The 17,068-nt window shown below is 35.2% G+C and overlaps 4 protein-coding genes across 5 annotated transcripts; 1 reads left to right on the top strand and 3 right to left on the bottom strand.

The window, feature by feature from the left end:
- Positions 1-449: 449 nt before the first annotated feature.
- LOC105645959 (small ribosomal subunit protein uS15) lies at positions 450-2,410 on the bottom strand. Its single transcript, XM_012231713.4, has 5 exons — positions 2,254-2,410; positions 2,099-2,171; positions 1,858-1,996; positions 1,593-1,779; positions 450-746 (listed from the first exon to the last, which is right to left on the bottom strand). The coding sequence occupies exons 1-5, from the start codon at positions 2,274-2,276 to the stop codon at positions 713-715; spliced, it is 456 nt and encodes a 151-aa protein (XP_012087103.1). The 5' UTR covers positions 2,277-2,410; the 3' UTR covers positions 450-712.
- Positions 2,411-4,400: 1,990 nt separating this feature from the next.
- Positions 4,401-5,338, bottom strand: LOC105645958 (putative calcium-binding protein CML13). The gene has a single exon (XM_012231712.2). The coding sequence runs from the start codon at positions 5,190-5,192 to the stop codon at positions 4,749-4,751; it is 444 nt and encodes a 147-aa protein (XP_012087102.1). The 5' UTR covers positions 5,193-5,338; the 3' UTR covers positions 4,401-4,748.
- Positions 5,339-10,357: 5,019 nt separating this feature from the next.
- Positions 10,358-13,427, top strand: LOC105645957 (Leucine-rich repeat protein kinase family protein). Its single transcript, XM_012231710.4, has 4 exons — positions 10,358-11,269; positions 11,354-11,614; positions 11,735-12,613; positions 12,694-13,427. Exons 1-4 carry the CDS (start codon positions 10,840-10,842, stop codon positions 13,170-13,172), a joined length of 2,049 nt encoding a protein of 682 aa, XP_012087100.1. The 5' UTR covers positions 10,358-10,839; the 3' UTR covers positions 13,173-13,427.
- Positions 13,428-13,790: 363 nt separating this feature from the next.
- On the bottom strand, positions 13,791-16,499 carry LOC105645956 (Glycine cleavage T-protein family). 2 transcript variants are annotated; one of them, XM_012231709.4, is made up of 5 exons: positions 15,940-16,491; positions 15,036-15,289; positions 14,800-14,898; positions 14,480-14,638; positions 13,791-14,302 (listed from the first exon to the last, which is right to left on the bottom strand). In XM_012231709.4, the coding sequence occupies exons 1-5, from the start codon at positions 16,356-16,358 to the stop codon at positions 14,058-14,060; spliced, it is 1,176 nt and encodes a 391-aa protein (XP_012087099.1). In that variant the 5' UTR covers positions 16,359-16,491; the 3' UTR covers positions 13,791-14,057. The 2 variants fall into 2 exon arrangements, 1 of the variants encoding a protein (XP_012087099.1); XR_016320483.1 differs by having other exon boundaries at positions 14,151-14,302; positions 14,385-14,638; positions 15,940-16,499.
- Between the last annotated feature and the right edge of the window lie 569 nt (positions 16,500-17,068).

The raw sequence follows: 17,068 nt of genomic DNA on the forward strand, positions 1-17,068 counted from the left end.
TGTTACTTCTTCGGTTCTTCCTCCTTGTCTTTTTCTTTCCCTCCCAATTTCTGACTTCTCTCACTTTCTTGAATACCAAAGGAAAACCCTTGACGCCTTCGAGGAAATAGATCTTCAAGTTTATGTGCTTCGGGCTGCAAGAATCATTGAGCCGAAGATTTGGAAGGAATATAGTCCTCAGACGGCCGTTCCTTGCAAGAGGAATCTTTTCCCTCTCTCCTTCTGGACAGGTAAAAGGTTCCCCGTTGTGTAAGATACCGAGTGAAAGTTTTCTACCAGTTGAAAGAACTAGAATAATTTGTTCATATTGGGACTTTCTGATTTTAGCAGAATCCAGTAAGAGTCGTGTTATTGTTACATATTACTGTTACATAAATTAAAGGTATTATGTTGCTCAAATAGGCACCTTGAAAGTGGTTAATGCTGAGTTGAAGGAGTGAAATTATCCCTTTCACTGAACATAAACATGTAGCTTATAACCCATATCAAAATTTTACAGCTCCAATAGGATAAAGTGTGAAACATTGCCAATAAAAACAATAGATTAGGTAATCTGTTCCCTTTAAAAACTAAAATAAATTTTTAAAAAATGCAAGAAATTGTTTTCTGTCTGCTCTAAAATTCAGGTAAATGAGTTCAATTTCAGTACAAAGATCCGATATGACTAGTATGAGAGAATTGCTCATCTAGCTAGTAGGTAGCCACGCCTTCATTAAGCAACCAGGGTGCTTGCTGTAGTTGACTCGCTGCATAAATTAATTAAAAGAGGAAATCATCACCAGTTGTATTGAAGGAAAAGCATGAAAATTAGCAATAATGTATAGCAGCCATGGCCAACAAGACATAGGCACATACATACATGAACAAAAATATACAATACAACCACCCACCCACTCATATATCAGCTACAATAAGCCAAGGACACAACAGGCAAAGAGAACGAGATTTTCTTCTTAAAAAAGTGCAAGAACTACATGGTTCAAGCATAATAAGCATATAGCAGCAGATAGATGATATCAGAATTATCAATACCAATAAGTCAATAACACAAGGTTATAGTTCAATACTATCTATACTATCGTTGAAAGTGAAAAGACTGTTTCCTTTCCAAAGATTACTATCCATCTAAGACCGCAATGCTTCAAAGTGCCCATGAAAAAGTTTCCAATAAGCATACTAAAAAAAGGATTACATTTACAAGCAGATATTATCAAGACATAAAGTTCCCCATATTCATATTTAAGATTTTACCTGATATACTGAAAAGAATAGAATTGGGGTGAAATAACACAATAGCATAGAGATCTACAATGATCAAACAAAAGTAGTCCTACAAAAACAAAAATATGTAATTTCTGGTCTCTCCACAGCCCCACTTGACAGAGCTCTAATAAAAAACAATGTCTCAACTTTCACATTCTCAAAACCCAAAACGCAGGATGTATCTCTTTCATTAAATTCTATAGTTACATAGCAAATCCTTATATATATACTAACATGCACCAAGCTACAAATCAATTGCATCTCAAAAAATAACAAAATAAACAATAGTCATCCGTGAAAAATGACAAGAGAATTGTAACGAAACGTACTATTTCCAAACAGGAGGGAGCTTCTTGGTTTTCTTGTAGTAGCGAGCGAGCCTGTGGATCCTACTTTCCACCAAAATCAACCTGAACTTGGAATCCTTATCCTTCCTGTTCCTCTCCAAATGCTTGCGAATCGCAACTGCCTTCTTGATCAAATGGTACAAATCTTCTGGAATCTCCGGAGCCAACCCTACCAAACACGCCGCAAACCCCAATGTCAACAACACAGAATACACACCGAATGACAAAATCCATAATATCCACTCACCATGAGCTTTAAGAATACGGAGGATCTTGTTGCCAGTTACGCTCCTGACCTGAGCAATACCGTGAGAGTCACGGAGAATGACGCCGATCTGAGAAGGCGTCAGGCCCTTCTTTGCAAACTTGCAGATATTTTCCTCAACCTGAATAGGAGAAAGACAAGTATTAAACCTTTTTTTTTTTGGCTTGGTTGATGAAAAAGAAAAGGAATAAATTGAGTTTTCTATTGTTTTTGCAAGTTTTACATCTTGAGCGGAGATTTTGAGCCAACTAGGAGGAGTGCGCTTGTAGGGAAGAGCAGAAGCAGAGATACCTTTGCTGTAAAGAAAACAAGAGAAATTGTTAGTTTAAAGGAAGAGATGGAGATTATATCGGGAAAGAGACGAGAGAGCTAACTGACCCACGACTGTGCATGCGACCCATGGTGGATGGCTACGAGAGTTCAACAATTGCTCAGCTGAGATGACGAGTGGAAACTGGAAAGTCAGAAACCCTAGTTAAATACTGTGATTATATAGGGAGCGAGTTGGGGAGACAGAAATGCTAAACGACAACGCGCTGGCACCAGTAACTTACCAAACTATCGCCTTCAAAATTTAATTATACGTCAATCTGAAGAGTGATTTGTCGTTTCTTGGAATAGTATTTTTCAATGACCTCAAAGCGATATGTCGCATCGCAAACGGTAACGTGCTTGCAAAATACTCGAATAGATTAAGGTGCAGGTCATGCCCCCTCAACATACCTAGGCACCAGAACTATCGTTGAACGACCAAGTAAAAATTTGACGACAGATCCGGGATGTTGTCGTCTTGATCTGATGCTTTATCGGTTACTATTGAACTAAATGTTATCCCTCGTAAACGAGAAATAGCGGGTAACAATTTAGTAGAGACAAAACCTCTGGCCTCCCAAGCAAGTTTTCTTTATGCCCATGATTATGGGAGATATGACAAATCACAGAGGGAAATGCTTGGGCAATTCCATTTCGCTCATTACTAGCAAAGATAAGTTAGAAGAGTACATTTCAATCTCATAACAACATCAAACTGTATCATTGTCATTTTCAAGATAACAAAATAAAAACAGCAGCTATGAAGATAAAATGGGCAATATGGCCCTGCAAGCACTAAACTTCTGCGCCTCATTCGGAGAATAATAGATTCTTCCAAAATAGCTAAGCTTATAATTTACAAGATAAAGCTTGGTTTGACTCTTAACTCAAAAACAACAGTCATCTAATAGGAATAGTTCAAGAAAACAGAAATATATTGCATAATTAGACCTTTGCTATTCTCGATTGAAAGAATAACAAGATGGTTTATTGAAATAGATCAAGAGACACAACTTAAGTAACTCTTCCTCATAAGCAACAACAATATGATGCCAGATAAATCGAATATATTCAAGATATCACTATTTGAAAAGGGAGTTTCTACTGTTTCATAGGCAAATATTTAAAGTTACATTAGAGTTGCTCTAGATTTAGATCAAGTCCTGGATTCACAAAATGCAAAGACTAACAAAAATCAATATGTCTTGCCTAAAAGTTAATTTGCCAGATAAGTCAACAAGACTAATTCAAAAGGAAAGGAAATGGCAATCCTGTTACTAAAAGAAACCCTTTCTGTAAGTTAAACTAAATTATGAAGTTGTCACACTCAATCAAGCGCTGCACTTTCTAACAAACTAGATCTCAATTTTCAGGAAAAGAAACCTCAGTTGTATAAAACACACATTTCAAACAACATTGAATGCCCCAAGACATAAAACCTAGGTATAGTTTTATAATCAACAGAACAAAATATCATGTCGTTTCTGAGTTTTCCGAAAACATGAAACACAAATCAACATAAACTAAAGAGAACAGTTAACCCTGGATCCTAAAACAAAACAACCCCAATATAGAACATAAAAAACTCAGCATGGACCACCTACTCCTGCTGGGAAGTTGGAACTAGCTTAATAGACAACATTTACATATTGGATAACCTTTTAAATTTAAGCATGCCAAGTTTAAAGCCTATTTGATATATCAAAATTCAGTTCACAAAAATAGAAGCATCATCTACTCTCCCATTGCCAAATTAAGCCATCAAGGGTATCATTCTAATCATTTACAATTTAAATAAAATATATAGCCTATATTTTCCAGGCATTGTTGAACTGTATTTTCCTGCAACCATCAGCTAGTTATCTCATTCTTCTTTTAATAGGAAAGCCTAGGGAAAAACTCACCTCTCAAACAGAGACCAATTAAACCATACATAACCAGCACAATGTCAAAATCAGCGCATAAACAAAGTTTTGTAAAGCCAACCAACCCACAAGATACATGTATTTCTATTGCATTAGAAAGTACATCTACTAAACCTCCACAAGCATTTCAATCAGCCAAGCTACTCGCAAGTCATGTTCCGGAATACCAAATGCACAAGAGTCAATAAACATCTAGCCACATAATATGGATCCTTACATGCATCTAAAAGCAATTCAAAGTTCAAAATAAAGAAATGCCAGAAAAGGGGAAAAAGAAATAGAGAAATCTGAAATCTCGAACAGAAACAGATTAAATTAATTTTTCTGGGCCAATCAAGCCAAATACAAAAGCAGCAAACTTTGAATTGCCTGAAAGTACACAGATTCAGTTACATTAGCCGGGACGTTATAAACAATAACACATCTAGAAAGCCCCAAAATCATTAACGAAAAACTTAGCATTACTTCAATAATTCGAAGAACACCATCACATCGTTACCCAAACAAACCCTAATGTCCCAAAACCAAAAACAAAAGGCAAATATTACGCAAAAGTACTTCTGAGAATTATAAAAAAAATTTAAAAAAAAAAAAAAAACAAACAAACACACGGCAGAGTTCTTAACCGATCTTACTTCACTTGGCCACCATCCTTGCAATGAAATCCTCGTAGCGGATTTTCCCATCCGACCCAACATCGACCTCCCGGATCCACTCATCGAACTCGGCGGGTTCCAGCTTCTCGCCAATACTAGTCAAAATGTGGCGCAGATCCCCAACCGAAACGAACCCAGTACCGTCCTTGTCGAGCACCTTGAACGCATCGCGGAGCTGGCGATCGAACGGCTCAGGTTTCATGTGCTTGGCCATGAGATCGAGGAATCTAGGGAAATCAAAAGGAGCGTTAAGTTTTTCTTCAGCGACTATGGTCTTAAGTTGTGCCTGGGTCGGATTGCCGCCGAGAGAACGCATTAGGATTCCCAATTCAGATGGGGCGATCTTGCCATCACCGTCGGTATCGAAGAGCGTGAAGGCTTCTTTCATTGATGAGACCTGGTCCTCACTGAGATCCTTGCCCATTTTCCGGTCGGATTCGGGTCGTGTCTATCTCTCGAAAATGGTCCTCAACTCTCCTTCTCTTCTTGTCTGGAAATGGTGCTGCACGTTGTGTCGCGTGCGTGATTTTGAAGGAAATGATGAAATGGGAGGCAGGTTTGTATTTCTTAAGGGCGAGACGACATCATTTTAGGGATGTTATTTAAAACGACAAGGTAGTCGTAGAGCGGCAAATAAATGACGCCGTTTAAAGAAATGAATTGTGACGAGCGGGAACTTGTGTCAGACAATCATTTGTCCGTGTTGGAAATTGAAATGGAATCAGTTAAACGGGCCCACATCGTTTTTTTTTCGTAAAATAATGTAAAAGATAAAGAATTTTGGAAAATATTTTTCAATTGGATAAAAAATAAAATACTTAAAACATGTTTGGATGGGAGGAAAATGTGGAAAGAAATGATATACCAGGCGTCGGCCATTTCTATATGAGCTTTTTCCTCAAAAAAGATAAGGAGGAAAATGTTGGAGTAAAATCACTTTACCTTGTTTGGCAATAAAAAAAAAAATATTGAAGGAAAGAAAATGTGTATAAAATTTCTTTTAGGCTACATTAAAATTGAATCTTTCGAACTTGAAGGGAAAATAAAATATATTGATGGAAAAATAATACTGTTCATAAATAATTACAATAATATTCATTTATATTATAAGTTTTAAAATAATTACGCTTATACTATTAACTAAATAATTCATTCAAGTATGATTACTCAAAGCAATTTTAGTGGTCAAAATAAAAGTAAGAAGAAAATTTTAAATTAATTCTTCATTTTTTAAAGTTATATATTCAAAATATTTGACAGCTAATTTAAATTTTTATTTTAAAAAGGACAAATAAAATAAGAGAGAATGGGAGTATATAAACATTTATAGATTTATAATAACTTAATACACATAAGAAAATGTTTATCTTTTTTTTCACCTATATTTTTTTTGAAGAATTATTTTTGTTAATAGAAACAAATGTAAGGAAACATTTAACTCCTTTTTTTTTAGCAACATATTTATTAATAATTTACTTAGTAATAAAAAGCAAAAGAAAAAGAAAAAGCAGGGAGAAGAGGAAAGCCCACTATGGCAGTGACAATGTACATGTGAGCCATTTGAGCTGACCCGGCCCATTACTGGTACCCATTCAAATAATAAGCCTACCTCACTACGCTAAGTATAGAGTCCAAAAAAATAGCTCCATATGCAGAAGACAAGGTAGCCTTACTTCCTCTCTCCATAAATATAAATTATCTTATAATAATTATTTTATTTATAAATATAAATCGTTTTTAAACATTATTATATAATGATTCTTTCAAAAAAAAAAAAGTATAATGATGTTTTTTTTTATTATTATTTTACCTTTATTTATATTAAAAGTAATTAATTATTTCTGTAATATTTTAAAAGTAATTGAATCAAATTAATGAACTGTTATGTTATAGATAGGGGGAATAGTTGATAGTTTATAATGGTGCGTAAATCATTATGTTCACATGCAATAAATATATATACATTGCACATCCTAAAAGAAAGTGCAAATTCCCCTTTTCGAAAATAATTATCTTCCAACTTTCACTCTGCACCATCCATTGCTTCCACACTAAGAGCCCACTGCTTAACCATTGCCTTGTCTTCTCGCACTAAAATGAAAATTGCCAATTGTTTTAAACGAATATTATATATCTCTTGTGAGGAAAAAAAAAAAAAAGAAGATTATTTATTAGCAACTTGACAATTTCTTGTTTCTCATTTTGAAATTTTCATGTTTCATTATCCTAAAAAATATATATATTTTTGAAGTAAATAATTCTTTAATAAAAGTTTAATTTAAAAAATAAATCCGAACAAGTCATAACAAATGAGATTTTGCCAATAATACAGAGAAATTTTAAATTTTGATTTAAGAAGATAAATGGTTTGGACTGCCTTGCAATGGGGCATCATCCCACATTCTTAGGTAAATTTTATTTAAACTTTACTCCAAAAAGAGAGGAAGAAAAATAAGAAAGGATGAAAAATAACGAGCATTTATGAATTTATCTTTCATAATTATTTTTCATATTTGTATTTAGAATAATGAAAAAAATAAAATAAATTTAATTTTCTATGTGGAAAGGGCAAAATTTAGAGGAAAGAAACCTTATTATTTAAAGTTAAAAATTATGTCCTCACTTAAATAATGGATATCAAAAAAAAGGGTTAAAATTTATCAATTAATTTGAGGTATTAAAATAATTTAATAAAAGTAAGTGAAATTCTTGATTTTTTCTCCAAATTGAAGAGATTTAAAACCTATAGGCCTGAATAGAAAATAAATAAAATATTACTTTGTTTAATATTTTTTTCTTATCTTCCAAATAAAAAAATATTTTTCAATACATTTTTCATAGTTATTTTCTTCCATTAACAAAAATATTTTTTATTATTCTTTCACTCCTTCCTTTGTTGTACACATATAGATTAAATCTCTAATTTCTCTCTTACTTGATCTTAGCTTCGCTTTTTACTTTTATGAAAATTATGAACTTTTGAGTTGTCGTTTTGGTGTTGAAAGATGAATTGATGAACGGAAACAAAATAACAATGTTTAAATGAATTAATTGAATTCGTTATTCTTAAATTTTTTTCTAAAGAAGGAAATATCCTTATCTATCTCGTAGATTTTTTTTATATTATATACGAAAGGAGTTGAAAATCTTTAAATATTTTTTAGAATTGTATAGGTGAATTCGGCTGTGCACATTACAGAGCGTTTCAATCATTTTACCCATAAATTTAAATATTAAATCCCCCTTTTACCCTCTAATATAAATTCCATTCGAGTAAACTAGTGCATGCATATTTCTCACAACTGGCTTGGGAGACCCACTGTAATCTTAAACAATAACTCGTACCTACGGTGAAGTGGAAGGCGTATGATTAATGAAGCCCGAAGATAAATTATAAGGAATTAAAATTTTCAAAAGTATGTCATATTGACGTCATATATCGTCATTGAAAAAATCTAAGTGGAAGTTGTACTTTTTGCAAAAGTTTAAAAAAAAAAAAAGAAAAAATTCAAAAGTTGTACTTTTTGCAACATATCCCTCGTTTCTAGCATGGTAAAAGACAAAGTAAAAAAAAACAAAAAGCTAATCGAGATAAAAGTTAAAGACGAGTGTGATTTTACGTCTTCACGACTTCATTTCTTGAAAATTCAAATGATAAGAGTAGTCTTCATGATAATTTCTAGAAAGTAATTGAAAAATCAAGATCGACGTTGAAAAAACAAGTTTATATTACATGCCGTTGGATCAAGATTGGCCTGCCAAAAATTTCTTCACACACGTATGCATGCTGTCCCTATTATGTCATTGACATTAACAAATTGCTGCCATATTTGAAATTTGCAAATTGCTTTCTTCGTCATAAAATTTCCCTTTTAATTCTTACTTTCAGTCTACTCGAGAATGGTGGAGAAACTTTTGAAAAATAAGCATAGTCACTTTTCAATCAAATGGCATAATTTTCTTGCTCATACCTCCATTTCATTTAATTTATCAACCACTAACTTCAATTTTATTTCGTCTTTTTCTAATTTATTAAAATAAATACACATCAATTGATTGAATTACTAGCAGTGAACTATATGAACAGCTTAATTCTTTTCTGTTGATAGCTACCCAGCGAATATTTTTTTTCTCTCGTTTGATTGTGTTTAGCAATAAAGGTGTCCATTGGACTTGATATTTTGTCATTATTGGATTTATAATTGATTATTGCTTGGCAATTCTATTGTCGGTGCAATACAACAACACAACAGCTAGCTAAAACCACTAGAAAAAGGTTGGGGGGGGAAGGGGGAGCTCTTTTTGTATTATATAAACTTGGAATCTAAAATTAATTTTTAGTTTTTGTATTATATTAAATTTTATAGATGTTTTTATGAAATTCATCCTTCACCAAATAAAACCTTTGATCATATTGAATTGCAATCTATTAGCGAGTAACAGTGGAAATGTCCAAGGGAATCCTAAGCTCCAAAGTAGTGAGTAATAGCTGGTGTGGTATGACTAATGTCAGATTCCAAATTTACTTTCTCTTCCTAACCTAACGCATTTCTTTTCTATTTGTATCGAGTCAAACTGCATGCACTTTTAATATAATTTATAAGTTATCACAATGTATATATAAAAATTTTTATGTTGGTTTGGTAGTAATAATAATTTACTACAAGGCCTATGTATAAATAGTCAACCTCCATGTGGGGTTGCCGGAGTTAGGTTTCCCACCTCTTGACCTCCAATGCTTTTCAAACTACAGAGAAAAGAGGAACCTAACAATGCTTGATAATCTTCAATCTTTATCGGTGAGTAATACTTATTAAATGAGCATTTATTATAGGACAATGCCTCAAAGGGTATAAAGTTATAGTGGCACTCTTTTATTTATTTATTATTATTATTACTATATTATGTGAACAAAGGAATGATTGCTCCTCTAATTGAATTTGAAATTTTGAAGCTGTCTAGCACTTGCATCTTACCTTAATTTATTCTTCTATTACTATGTCGGATTCCACTTGAATGCTTAAACTACTGAACATAAATATTTTAACTACATTATTCGTTAAATATAATTTAATTAAAATATGCGAGAAGAAAATATTTAAATATTGATGATCTCTTATAAATAAAAAAATTTACATTTTATTATATAATTTATAATATTATTCCGGTTTGATAAGGTGGATTTAATGATAACTTTGTCTTTCCCATAAAAAAATACAAAGGAACAGTTCATATCAAGTAGGGACCCACTGGCAACTACATCAGTCTCAGTTCTTCGGATCAACAGTAGAGAACAGTCCAACAATCACAGCTACAATTGCCAATCTGGCACACCATCTTCTTCACCCTCTTATCCATCCACCATTTATCTATATGTATCTTTACTTTACACGTCTAAATCTAACATTAAATTTCAAATGTGAATGTCCGTCACCAAAAAACTAGCTAAAATTGTACCCTTCTTAATTTAAAGGAAATAAATAATTTACAATGAAAAATTTAATTTATTATTAGAATGACGTGATTATAATAAAATGATTTTGTATTTATCAATTGAAAAGTTAACTATGTAATAATAGACAAAGAAATTGCAGGTTTGAACGCACAATACTGCAAATGAGGTGAAAAGACATTTTGCCTTTTTATCCCGAAACTCTCTCGTAAATTTAAAGATTTTTTGCTATACGTAGCTCTGCCGGTCTTTCTCACTCTTAAATGTTTCTGGCTACTGTCTGCAACTGGCTTCCAAGACGGAGAAAATATAGGGAGGAAAGGAATAGAGCTGGACAAGTCAAGTTCACTGCCGCTTGCCTCTTTTGGTACCTTAAAAAATGGTCAGGATTTGTCGAGATTATAGTCAGAGATCAAGAAGTCCAGAAACAAACTTCATAAGCGAGAGAGAACCGGGTCAATAAGCACTTCTCTTAAAGATAAAAAGGTTTTCATCTTCAAGTGCTTAAGCTACATGCAGAGAGAATTTCGATGAAGGCCTAGAAATGGGCTCTTAGTGATCCAATGATCTGCTTTTTTTCAGTGGGTGAAGTGAGAGAATTTTGGAGGCAAAAACAGATATGGGTTTCTTCTATTTTCAATCGCTTCTTGCTGTATTGCTTGCAATTGCAAGTCTAAAACTTGTATGTGGAAATACCGAACTGAGAGCTTTAATGGAGTTGAAGTCTGCTTTAGACCCAAACAACAAGTTCTTGCAGTCGTGGAACAGTGATGGCGATCCATGCAGCGGTTCATTCGAGGGCGTTGCTTGCAACGAGCACCGTAAAGTGGCCAATATTTCCTTGCAGGGAAAGGGTCTTTCAGGCAAGATATCGCCTGCAGTGGCGGAGCTTAAATGCTTGTCGGGTGTCTACTTGCACTACAACAAATTGTCTGGAGAGATACCGAAAGAGTTATCAAATTTGACTGAGTTGACTGATCTTTATCTCAATGTGAATAATCTTTCTGGTAGTATACCTGCTGAGATCGGCAACATGGCTAGTCTCCAAGGTTAGTTGATTATCAGTCTCTGTTGCTCTCAAGCATTCTGGATTTTGGTTTTACTCTGTTTAATTGGATTTTTCTTTTTTGTAGTTTTAGAGCTATGCTGTAACCAGCTAACAGGGAAAATACCTACGGAGATGGGGTCCTTGAAGAGGCTAACTGTGCTTGCATTGCAATATAACAGAATAACTGATCAAATTCCAACTAGCTTAGGAAACTTGGGGATGTTGAGGAGGCTTGATTTGGGTTTTAATAGCCTCTTTGGTCCAATTCCTTCATCAATCACTAAAGCTCCTCAATTGCAGGTGCTAGATGTCCGTAACAATTCACTTTCTGGAATGGTTCCTTCTGGTAAGTCTGTTCCTTTCCTCTATACTTTTGGAGTGGCTTAATAAATATATTTTTTTGTGCATATTATTGGATTAGACTGATTTTAGGTTTTGATAATTTTGACAAAAAAAAAAAATGAAGCTTTGCAGAGATTAAATGAAGGGTTTCAGTTCAAGAACAACAAAGGTTTATGTGGAGTTGGATTTCCGCAACTGAGAGCTTGCTCTGCATTTGATAAGATGAACACCAATCAAATTGACCCTTCCGGACCAATCGCGGGTAGCAGCAATACTTCGAAAAATATCCCTATATCTACAGTGTTCCATTCACCTTGCAACCAAACCAACTGCTCGCATTCGTCAAAATTTCCGCAAATTCTCATTGTTGCAGGGGTTATTACAGTCACCATTTTGTTGATCGGTGCTGGATTTCTGATCATTTTCTTCTATCGCCGAAAAAAACAAAAGATTGGTAATACATCTGAACCTTCTGATGGAAGACTGAGCACTGATCAGGCTAAGGAGCTTCCTAGAGGTGGCGCCTCCCCTCTCGTAAGCCTTGTTGAGTACTCTAATGGGTGGGATCCATTTGGAGAAGGTCGAAATGGTATCAGAATTTCTGAGGGCTGTCTAAATAACTTCAGATTCAACCTGGAGGAGATCGAATCTGCTACTCAATGCTTCTCTGAGGTGAATTTGTTGGGGAAGAGCAGTTTCTCATGTGTTTACAAAGGAATACTTAGAGATGGTTCTCTTGTAGCAATTAGGAGCATTAACATAACAAGCTGTAAGTCTGAGGAAGACGAATTTTTGAAGGGGTTGAACCTGTTAACATCTCTAAGACATGATAACCTTGCTAGGCTGCGGGGGTTTTGCTGTTCTAGGAGTAGAGGTGAATGTTTTCTCATCTATGATTTTGCTCCTAAAGGAAGCCTATCAAAATATCTTGATGTAGAAGATGGAAGCAGCTATGTCCTTAACTGGTCCTTGAGGGTTTCGATTATCAGTGGCATTGCAAAAGGTAAGTTTCATTCTACTATTTCTACCGTGTAATCTTCTTATCGACTTCAATGTTTTCCTTAAATCAGCATTTTATCACAGGTATTGAATATTTGCACAGCAGTGAAGCAAACAGACCTGCCATAATCCACCGACGCATATCAGTTGAGAAGGTTCTCCTTGATCAGCAATTTAATCCGCTGATTGCTGACTCTGGCCTTCCCAAGCTCCTAGCAGATGACATTGTCTTCTCAGCACTCAAAATAAGTGCTGCCATGGGATATCTAGCTCCAGAGTACATAACTACCGGACATTTTACTGAAAAAGGCGACGTCTATGCATTTGGAGTGATCGTCCTCCAAATTCTCTCTGGCAAACAGATGCTTTCCAGCTCGATGCGCGTGGCAGCTGCATCTTACAAATATGAAGGTTTTGTAGACACCAATCTCAATGGAAACTTCTCCGAATCAGAAGCAGCTAAGATGGCAAAAATTGCACTTGCTTGTACCCAAGAGCTTCCTGAGAACAGGCCAACCATGGAAGCAGTGATTCGAGAGCTGAACAATAGTGATGAGAGCTGAACAATAGTGATGCTGGTTCTTCATGAGTTGATGACGCTAAGACTGCAATGAAAACCTCACCAGAACCGCACAAACTGCTGTAGAAATTGGAAACTGCTTGTACTAATTATTACATTTGTGGCTAGCTTCAATGGAGTGAGGTTTACAGCAAAAGTGAAAAGATGACTGTCTTTTGTAAAATTGAAGTTGATTGATAGAATATTCTTGAAGAAGTAAATTCCACTTGTTTTATCTTAATAAAAAGCTTTCCTAACATCTCCGGAATCTTTATTTGTTTCTTCTGCTGAAATAGTTGATTCAATGTGTCATGCTTAATACATTAATAGCAAGTACGATGCGAGACTTGGTAATGTTCGAAGCATAATAGCTACTAATTAACCATTAAATGACGGCAAAGGCAAGGTTTCTAACATTGACTTCTTCATCAGGGAATATTGATGTGAAAAAGAAAAGAAAATATGACCTGCAGAAAGCCTGCCAAACTCAAATCCACGTTCCCTTCTTTTCCCCTCCCAGAACCAAAAAGTAGTAATCAATAAGATTAAAAAAAAAAAAATCCCATTGAGTGCCCGTTTCCACTCGACAAAATTCATTCCTGCCAAAATCATAGACATTCCATCCAGACCAACAATATTGGCTTGCATATTGCGAAAATAAATCTTGAAACAACTTGTGGTATGAATGAATGTATGGGATTCTTACAACATATGCTTAACATCCTACTTTTTACTTTCTTTCACATGAATAAGCATGAAACATGCTACAAAGCTTTTAACCATGCGGGGTTCGTGCCAGCGAAGAATCCCACAATTTGCATGATTGATCAAGTCAAGGAATATGATCCATTCTAGTTCCAAGTTAAGCAACCGTTCTAAGAAAAAACTATTAAGCAACTGCACTATACCGTTTATGCTCTGGAAACCATTCAGCTGGCCACCATTTTGGTCTAATAGCCTCAACCTTCACATCCTCCTGTCCTTGTATTATCAAAGAACCTGAAATTTTAAATGCTTCCTCCAACCGCAAAAGACCTAGCCCTCGACAACCAAGTGCAGTTGTCACAGGGCCAACCTTCTTGCCAGATACAGCTTCAATCACTTCTGAACCAGGAGCAACTTTCTGCTCTACTTCTGAAATAAGATTATCAAAAAAGGCACTCTGAATATGATCATTTAATGGATATTGCAGAATCTGAATAGGACATTAAATTACCTTTCCCACTATCATCCAGAAACCTTATCAAAAAAGGCACTCTGAATATGCTCATTTAATGGATATTGCAGAATCTGAATAGAACATTAAATTACCTTTCCCACTATCATCCAGAAACCTTAAAGGAAGCAAACGTTTGCGAATGACCCCCCTGTGGTGGGTGCGAGCAATAAGCTCTTGACCCACATAGCATCCTTTGTCAAAGCTTATAGCATTCAGACCGACAAAATTGTATTCAAGTGGAATTGCTTCACCTGCGCAGCATAGTAAGTTCAAGATTGAAAGTCATGCGGTACATTCCGTAGAAAAGTGCAGCTAACTCCATATATACAAGAGAGAAAATCAGAGAACCCTATAATTCAGTATGAAATATGAAGTACAAGTAAAATTCATGAAAGAAGAAAGGAGGGTGCACCTTTTGGAATCTCAGTTGATCCTTCAGCAACTCCATTCTCAATTCTCCATAAAAGATAATTTTCTTCATCTGTTTCTTTGTCAGCCTCAACCAACGGTGCTGCAACCAATCAAATCTTAGTGAATAAGAAGTCGCAGCAGAATCAAAACAGAGGATTATAAGCAAATTAATCATAGAGATGCCTGCCAAGTAAGCATGCAAAAATCTCAAAAGCAGCAGAGGCCTCGAAAACCTACGCATCTTATTGGATGGAAAGACACCGCGGAAGCCAAGACATTCCAATCTAGGGTCTTTAAACCATTGCCATCCATTACGATCCCCATGTGCAGCTGACTGTGCAGTAGGATCAACGCTAGAACCCCAGCCAACACTAGCTGCCTCTGGTTCTTCTGCAACTCGTGATTTTTCAGCAAGCTTTCCACCGTAGCGCTGCCAGCAAGAGAATTCTTCTGCCACATTGTCAATCTCAACCTTTGACCTCAAACGGTATCTGCATCAGAACCTATAAGTTCAGAATCAAGCTTTGCTACTAGATTGCCATATGCAGCAGAGAGTAAAAAAAAAAGGAATAGGAGGATGGAAAAAGAAAGTCAAATCAAATGCATGGGGAAACTTTATCAGAGACCACTAGAAGCCTATTTTATAGAATGCGCAGTAGAAACGTGCGGCTTATTTGTTGTTCGTCAACTACTAATTACACATTTCTTAGATACTTAGTTGCATGTTCTTTCTCTTATAACCCTGGTAAGATGGGGGTATACTTTCAAGTACAATCTTTTTGCTCAACAGGAGGAAAGCTTAACAATCAACTATCAGCCCATTTTAACTTTTGGAAAACCTTTTCCACCTATGTGGCTCATCCTGTTAGCTAAACTAAACAACACTTCAATTGCCCGAAACAAAATTGCTAAATAGTCTAAGCCATTTCCTATTTGACAAGTAAAGAAGTGGATTTCTGTCTTGATCAAAATGTTTGCAGCTACATATGGCATTAAATATAAAAGATTTAGAAAACAAACAATTCTAGCTACGTATTGTTACAACTATCAATTCAATGTCAATCCATCCCTATTAAAATCTAGCAGCAGCTATAAAAATTACAGAAGAAGAAGAAGAAGAAGAAGAAGAAGAAGAACCCACCTTCTAAAAGTCTGCAATAGCTCATCAAGAACCGAAGTATCCACATCCGCCAACAGCTCAACAGACCCACTGGTGTCCGACCCGGGTCCGAATCCTTTACTATCAAGCTTCTCACTAGCTCGCGTCGGTCTATACAAAAATAAATCGTACAAAAATCTTCCTTGAGGAGTCAAAAGCGCAGCGTACATGGGCGACGCGGAGACAGTAGGCAAATTGGGAGTCGGCAGGGATGAGATCCTCTCGCCGGGTGGTTCACCGAATCTTTGTACATCGTTGGTTAACAGACCCTGAAGGAACTTGAGCGTGTCCGGGCCACTGAACCGGATAACAGACCGGGATTTTAAGATGGATACAAGGGGTCCAATGGCGTTATTGTTGAGCGAGTGGTAGCTCCGGGCAATAGATTTGAAACGATGCATTTCGCGATGTCGTTTTGCGGTTACTGTTTGGAGTCGGGAGGGTTTAAACTTTAAAGGGGTTGAAGAAGGAGGTGAAGTGAATTTGGGTATGTGACGCGTGGATTTGAGGGTTCTGGGTTTTTGACACGTAGTATTTTTTAGCTCCATAGATGAATACCCTTTGGCTAACTGGACAAGTTCAGTGCATCTCTAATTCATTTCAGTTGAACCAATGTTGCAAATTCTTTTCTTTTGGTTACATAAGAAGAGAAAACAACAAACAAAATTTTGATTTTCCAATGTTTAGCAATTCCTATTGAATGTTTCATTTATTTATAAATTTATCTAAAAAAAAGATTTACTTAAAACATCAATATAATTTCGAGAATCAAAACTTAAAAAAAAAATTTTACCTACACGGAGAAATTTCAAAAAATTATCGATCATTATAATCTAATTGATCTTTTTTTTATGTGAAAGTAAGAGATTTTAAATTCAAACCCTCTTAACCATAAGAATTTAAACAATTATATTATGTTATTCCTATTGAAGCATAACTCTATTTTCAATATTCAAAACTATAAGATTTCCAAGAAGACTCAGCACATTCATTTCTTTAAGTCTTTTGTACTCTTTTCGTATCGAAATTATAAATTATTTTGAGTATTTTAAAGAGTAATAAATAATTTTTTAATTTATTATTATTTATATCAAATACAATAAAAAATAAT

Source organism: Jatropha curcas, chromosome 4, assembly GCF_041381405.1.
Source record: "Jatropha curcas cultivar XTBG-Jc1 chromosome 4, XTBG_Jcur_1.0, whole genome shotgun sequence".
Classification (NCBI taxonomy): domain Eukaryota; kingdom Viridiplantae; phylum Streptophyta; class Magnoliopsida; order Malpighiales; family Euphorbiaceae; genus Jatropha; species Jatropha curcas.

What these genes read in the sequence shown, in the direction of transcription:
- LOC105645959 (XM_012231713.4), bottom strand. Translation starts at nt 2,276, where the DNA reads ATGGGTCGCATGCACAGTCGTGG. An exon ending in CCGTATTCTTAAAGCTCATG is followed by an intron (nt 1,780 to 1,857) that starts GTGAGTGGATAT and finishes CGTGTTTGGTAG; the next exon opens with GGTTGGCTCCGGAGATTCCA. An exon ending in CTCCCTCCTGTTTGGAAATA is followed by an intron (nt 747 to 1,592) that starts GTACGTTTCGTT and finishes TAATTTATGCAG; the next exon opens with CGAGTCAACTACAGCAAGCA.
- LOC105645958 (XM_012231712.2), bottom strand. Translation starts at nt 5,192, where the DNA reads ATGGGCAAGGATCTCAGTGAGGACCAGGTCTCATCAATGAAAGAAGCC.
- LOC105645957 (XM_012231710.4), top strand. Translation starts at nt 10,840, where the DNA reads ATGGGTTTCTTCTATTTTCAATCGCTTCTTGCTGTATTGCTTGCAATT. An exon ending in CAACATGGCTAGTCTCCAAG is followed by an intron (nt 11,270 to 11,353) that starts GTTAGTTGATTA and finishes TCTTTTTTGTAG; the next exon opens with TTTTAGAGCTATGCTGTAAC. An exon ending in TATCAGTGGCATTGCAAAAG is followed by an intron (nt 12,614 to 12,693) that starts GTAAGTTTCATT and finishes ATTTTATCACAG; the next exon opens with GTATTGAATATTTGCACAGC.
- LOC105645956 (XM_012231709.4), bottom strand. Translation starts at nt 16,358, where the DNA reads ATGCATCGTTTCAAATCTATTGCCCGGAGCTACCACTCGCTCAACAAT. An exon ending in CTATTGCAGACTTTTAGAAG is followed by an intron (nt 15,290 to 15,939) that starts GTGGGTTCTTCT and finishes GTTCTGATGCAG; the next exon opens with ATACCGTTTGAGGTCAAAGG. An exon ending in TCTGGATGATAGTGGGAAAG is followed by an intron (nt 14,303 to 14,479) that starts GTAATTTAATGT and finishes ATCTTATTTCAG; the next exon opens with AAGTAGAGCAGAAAGTTGCT.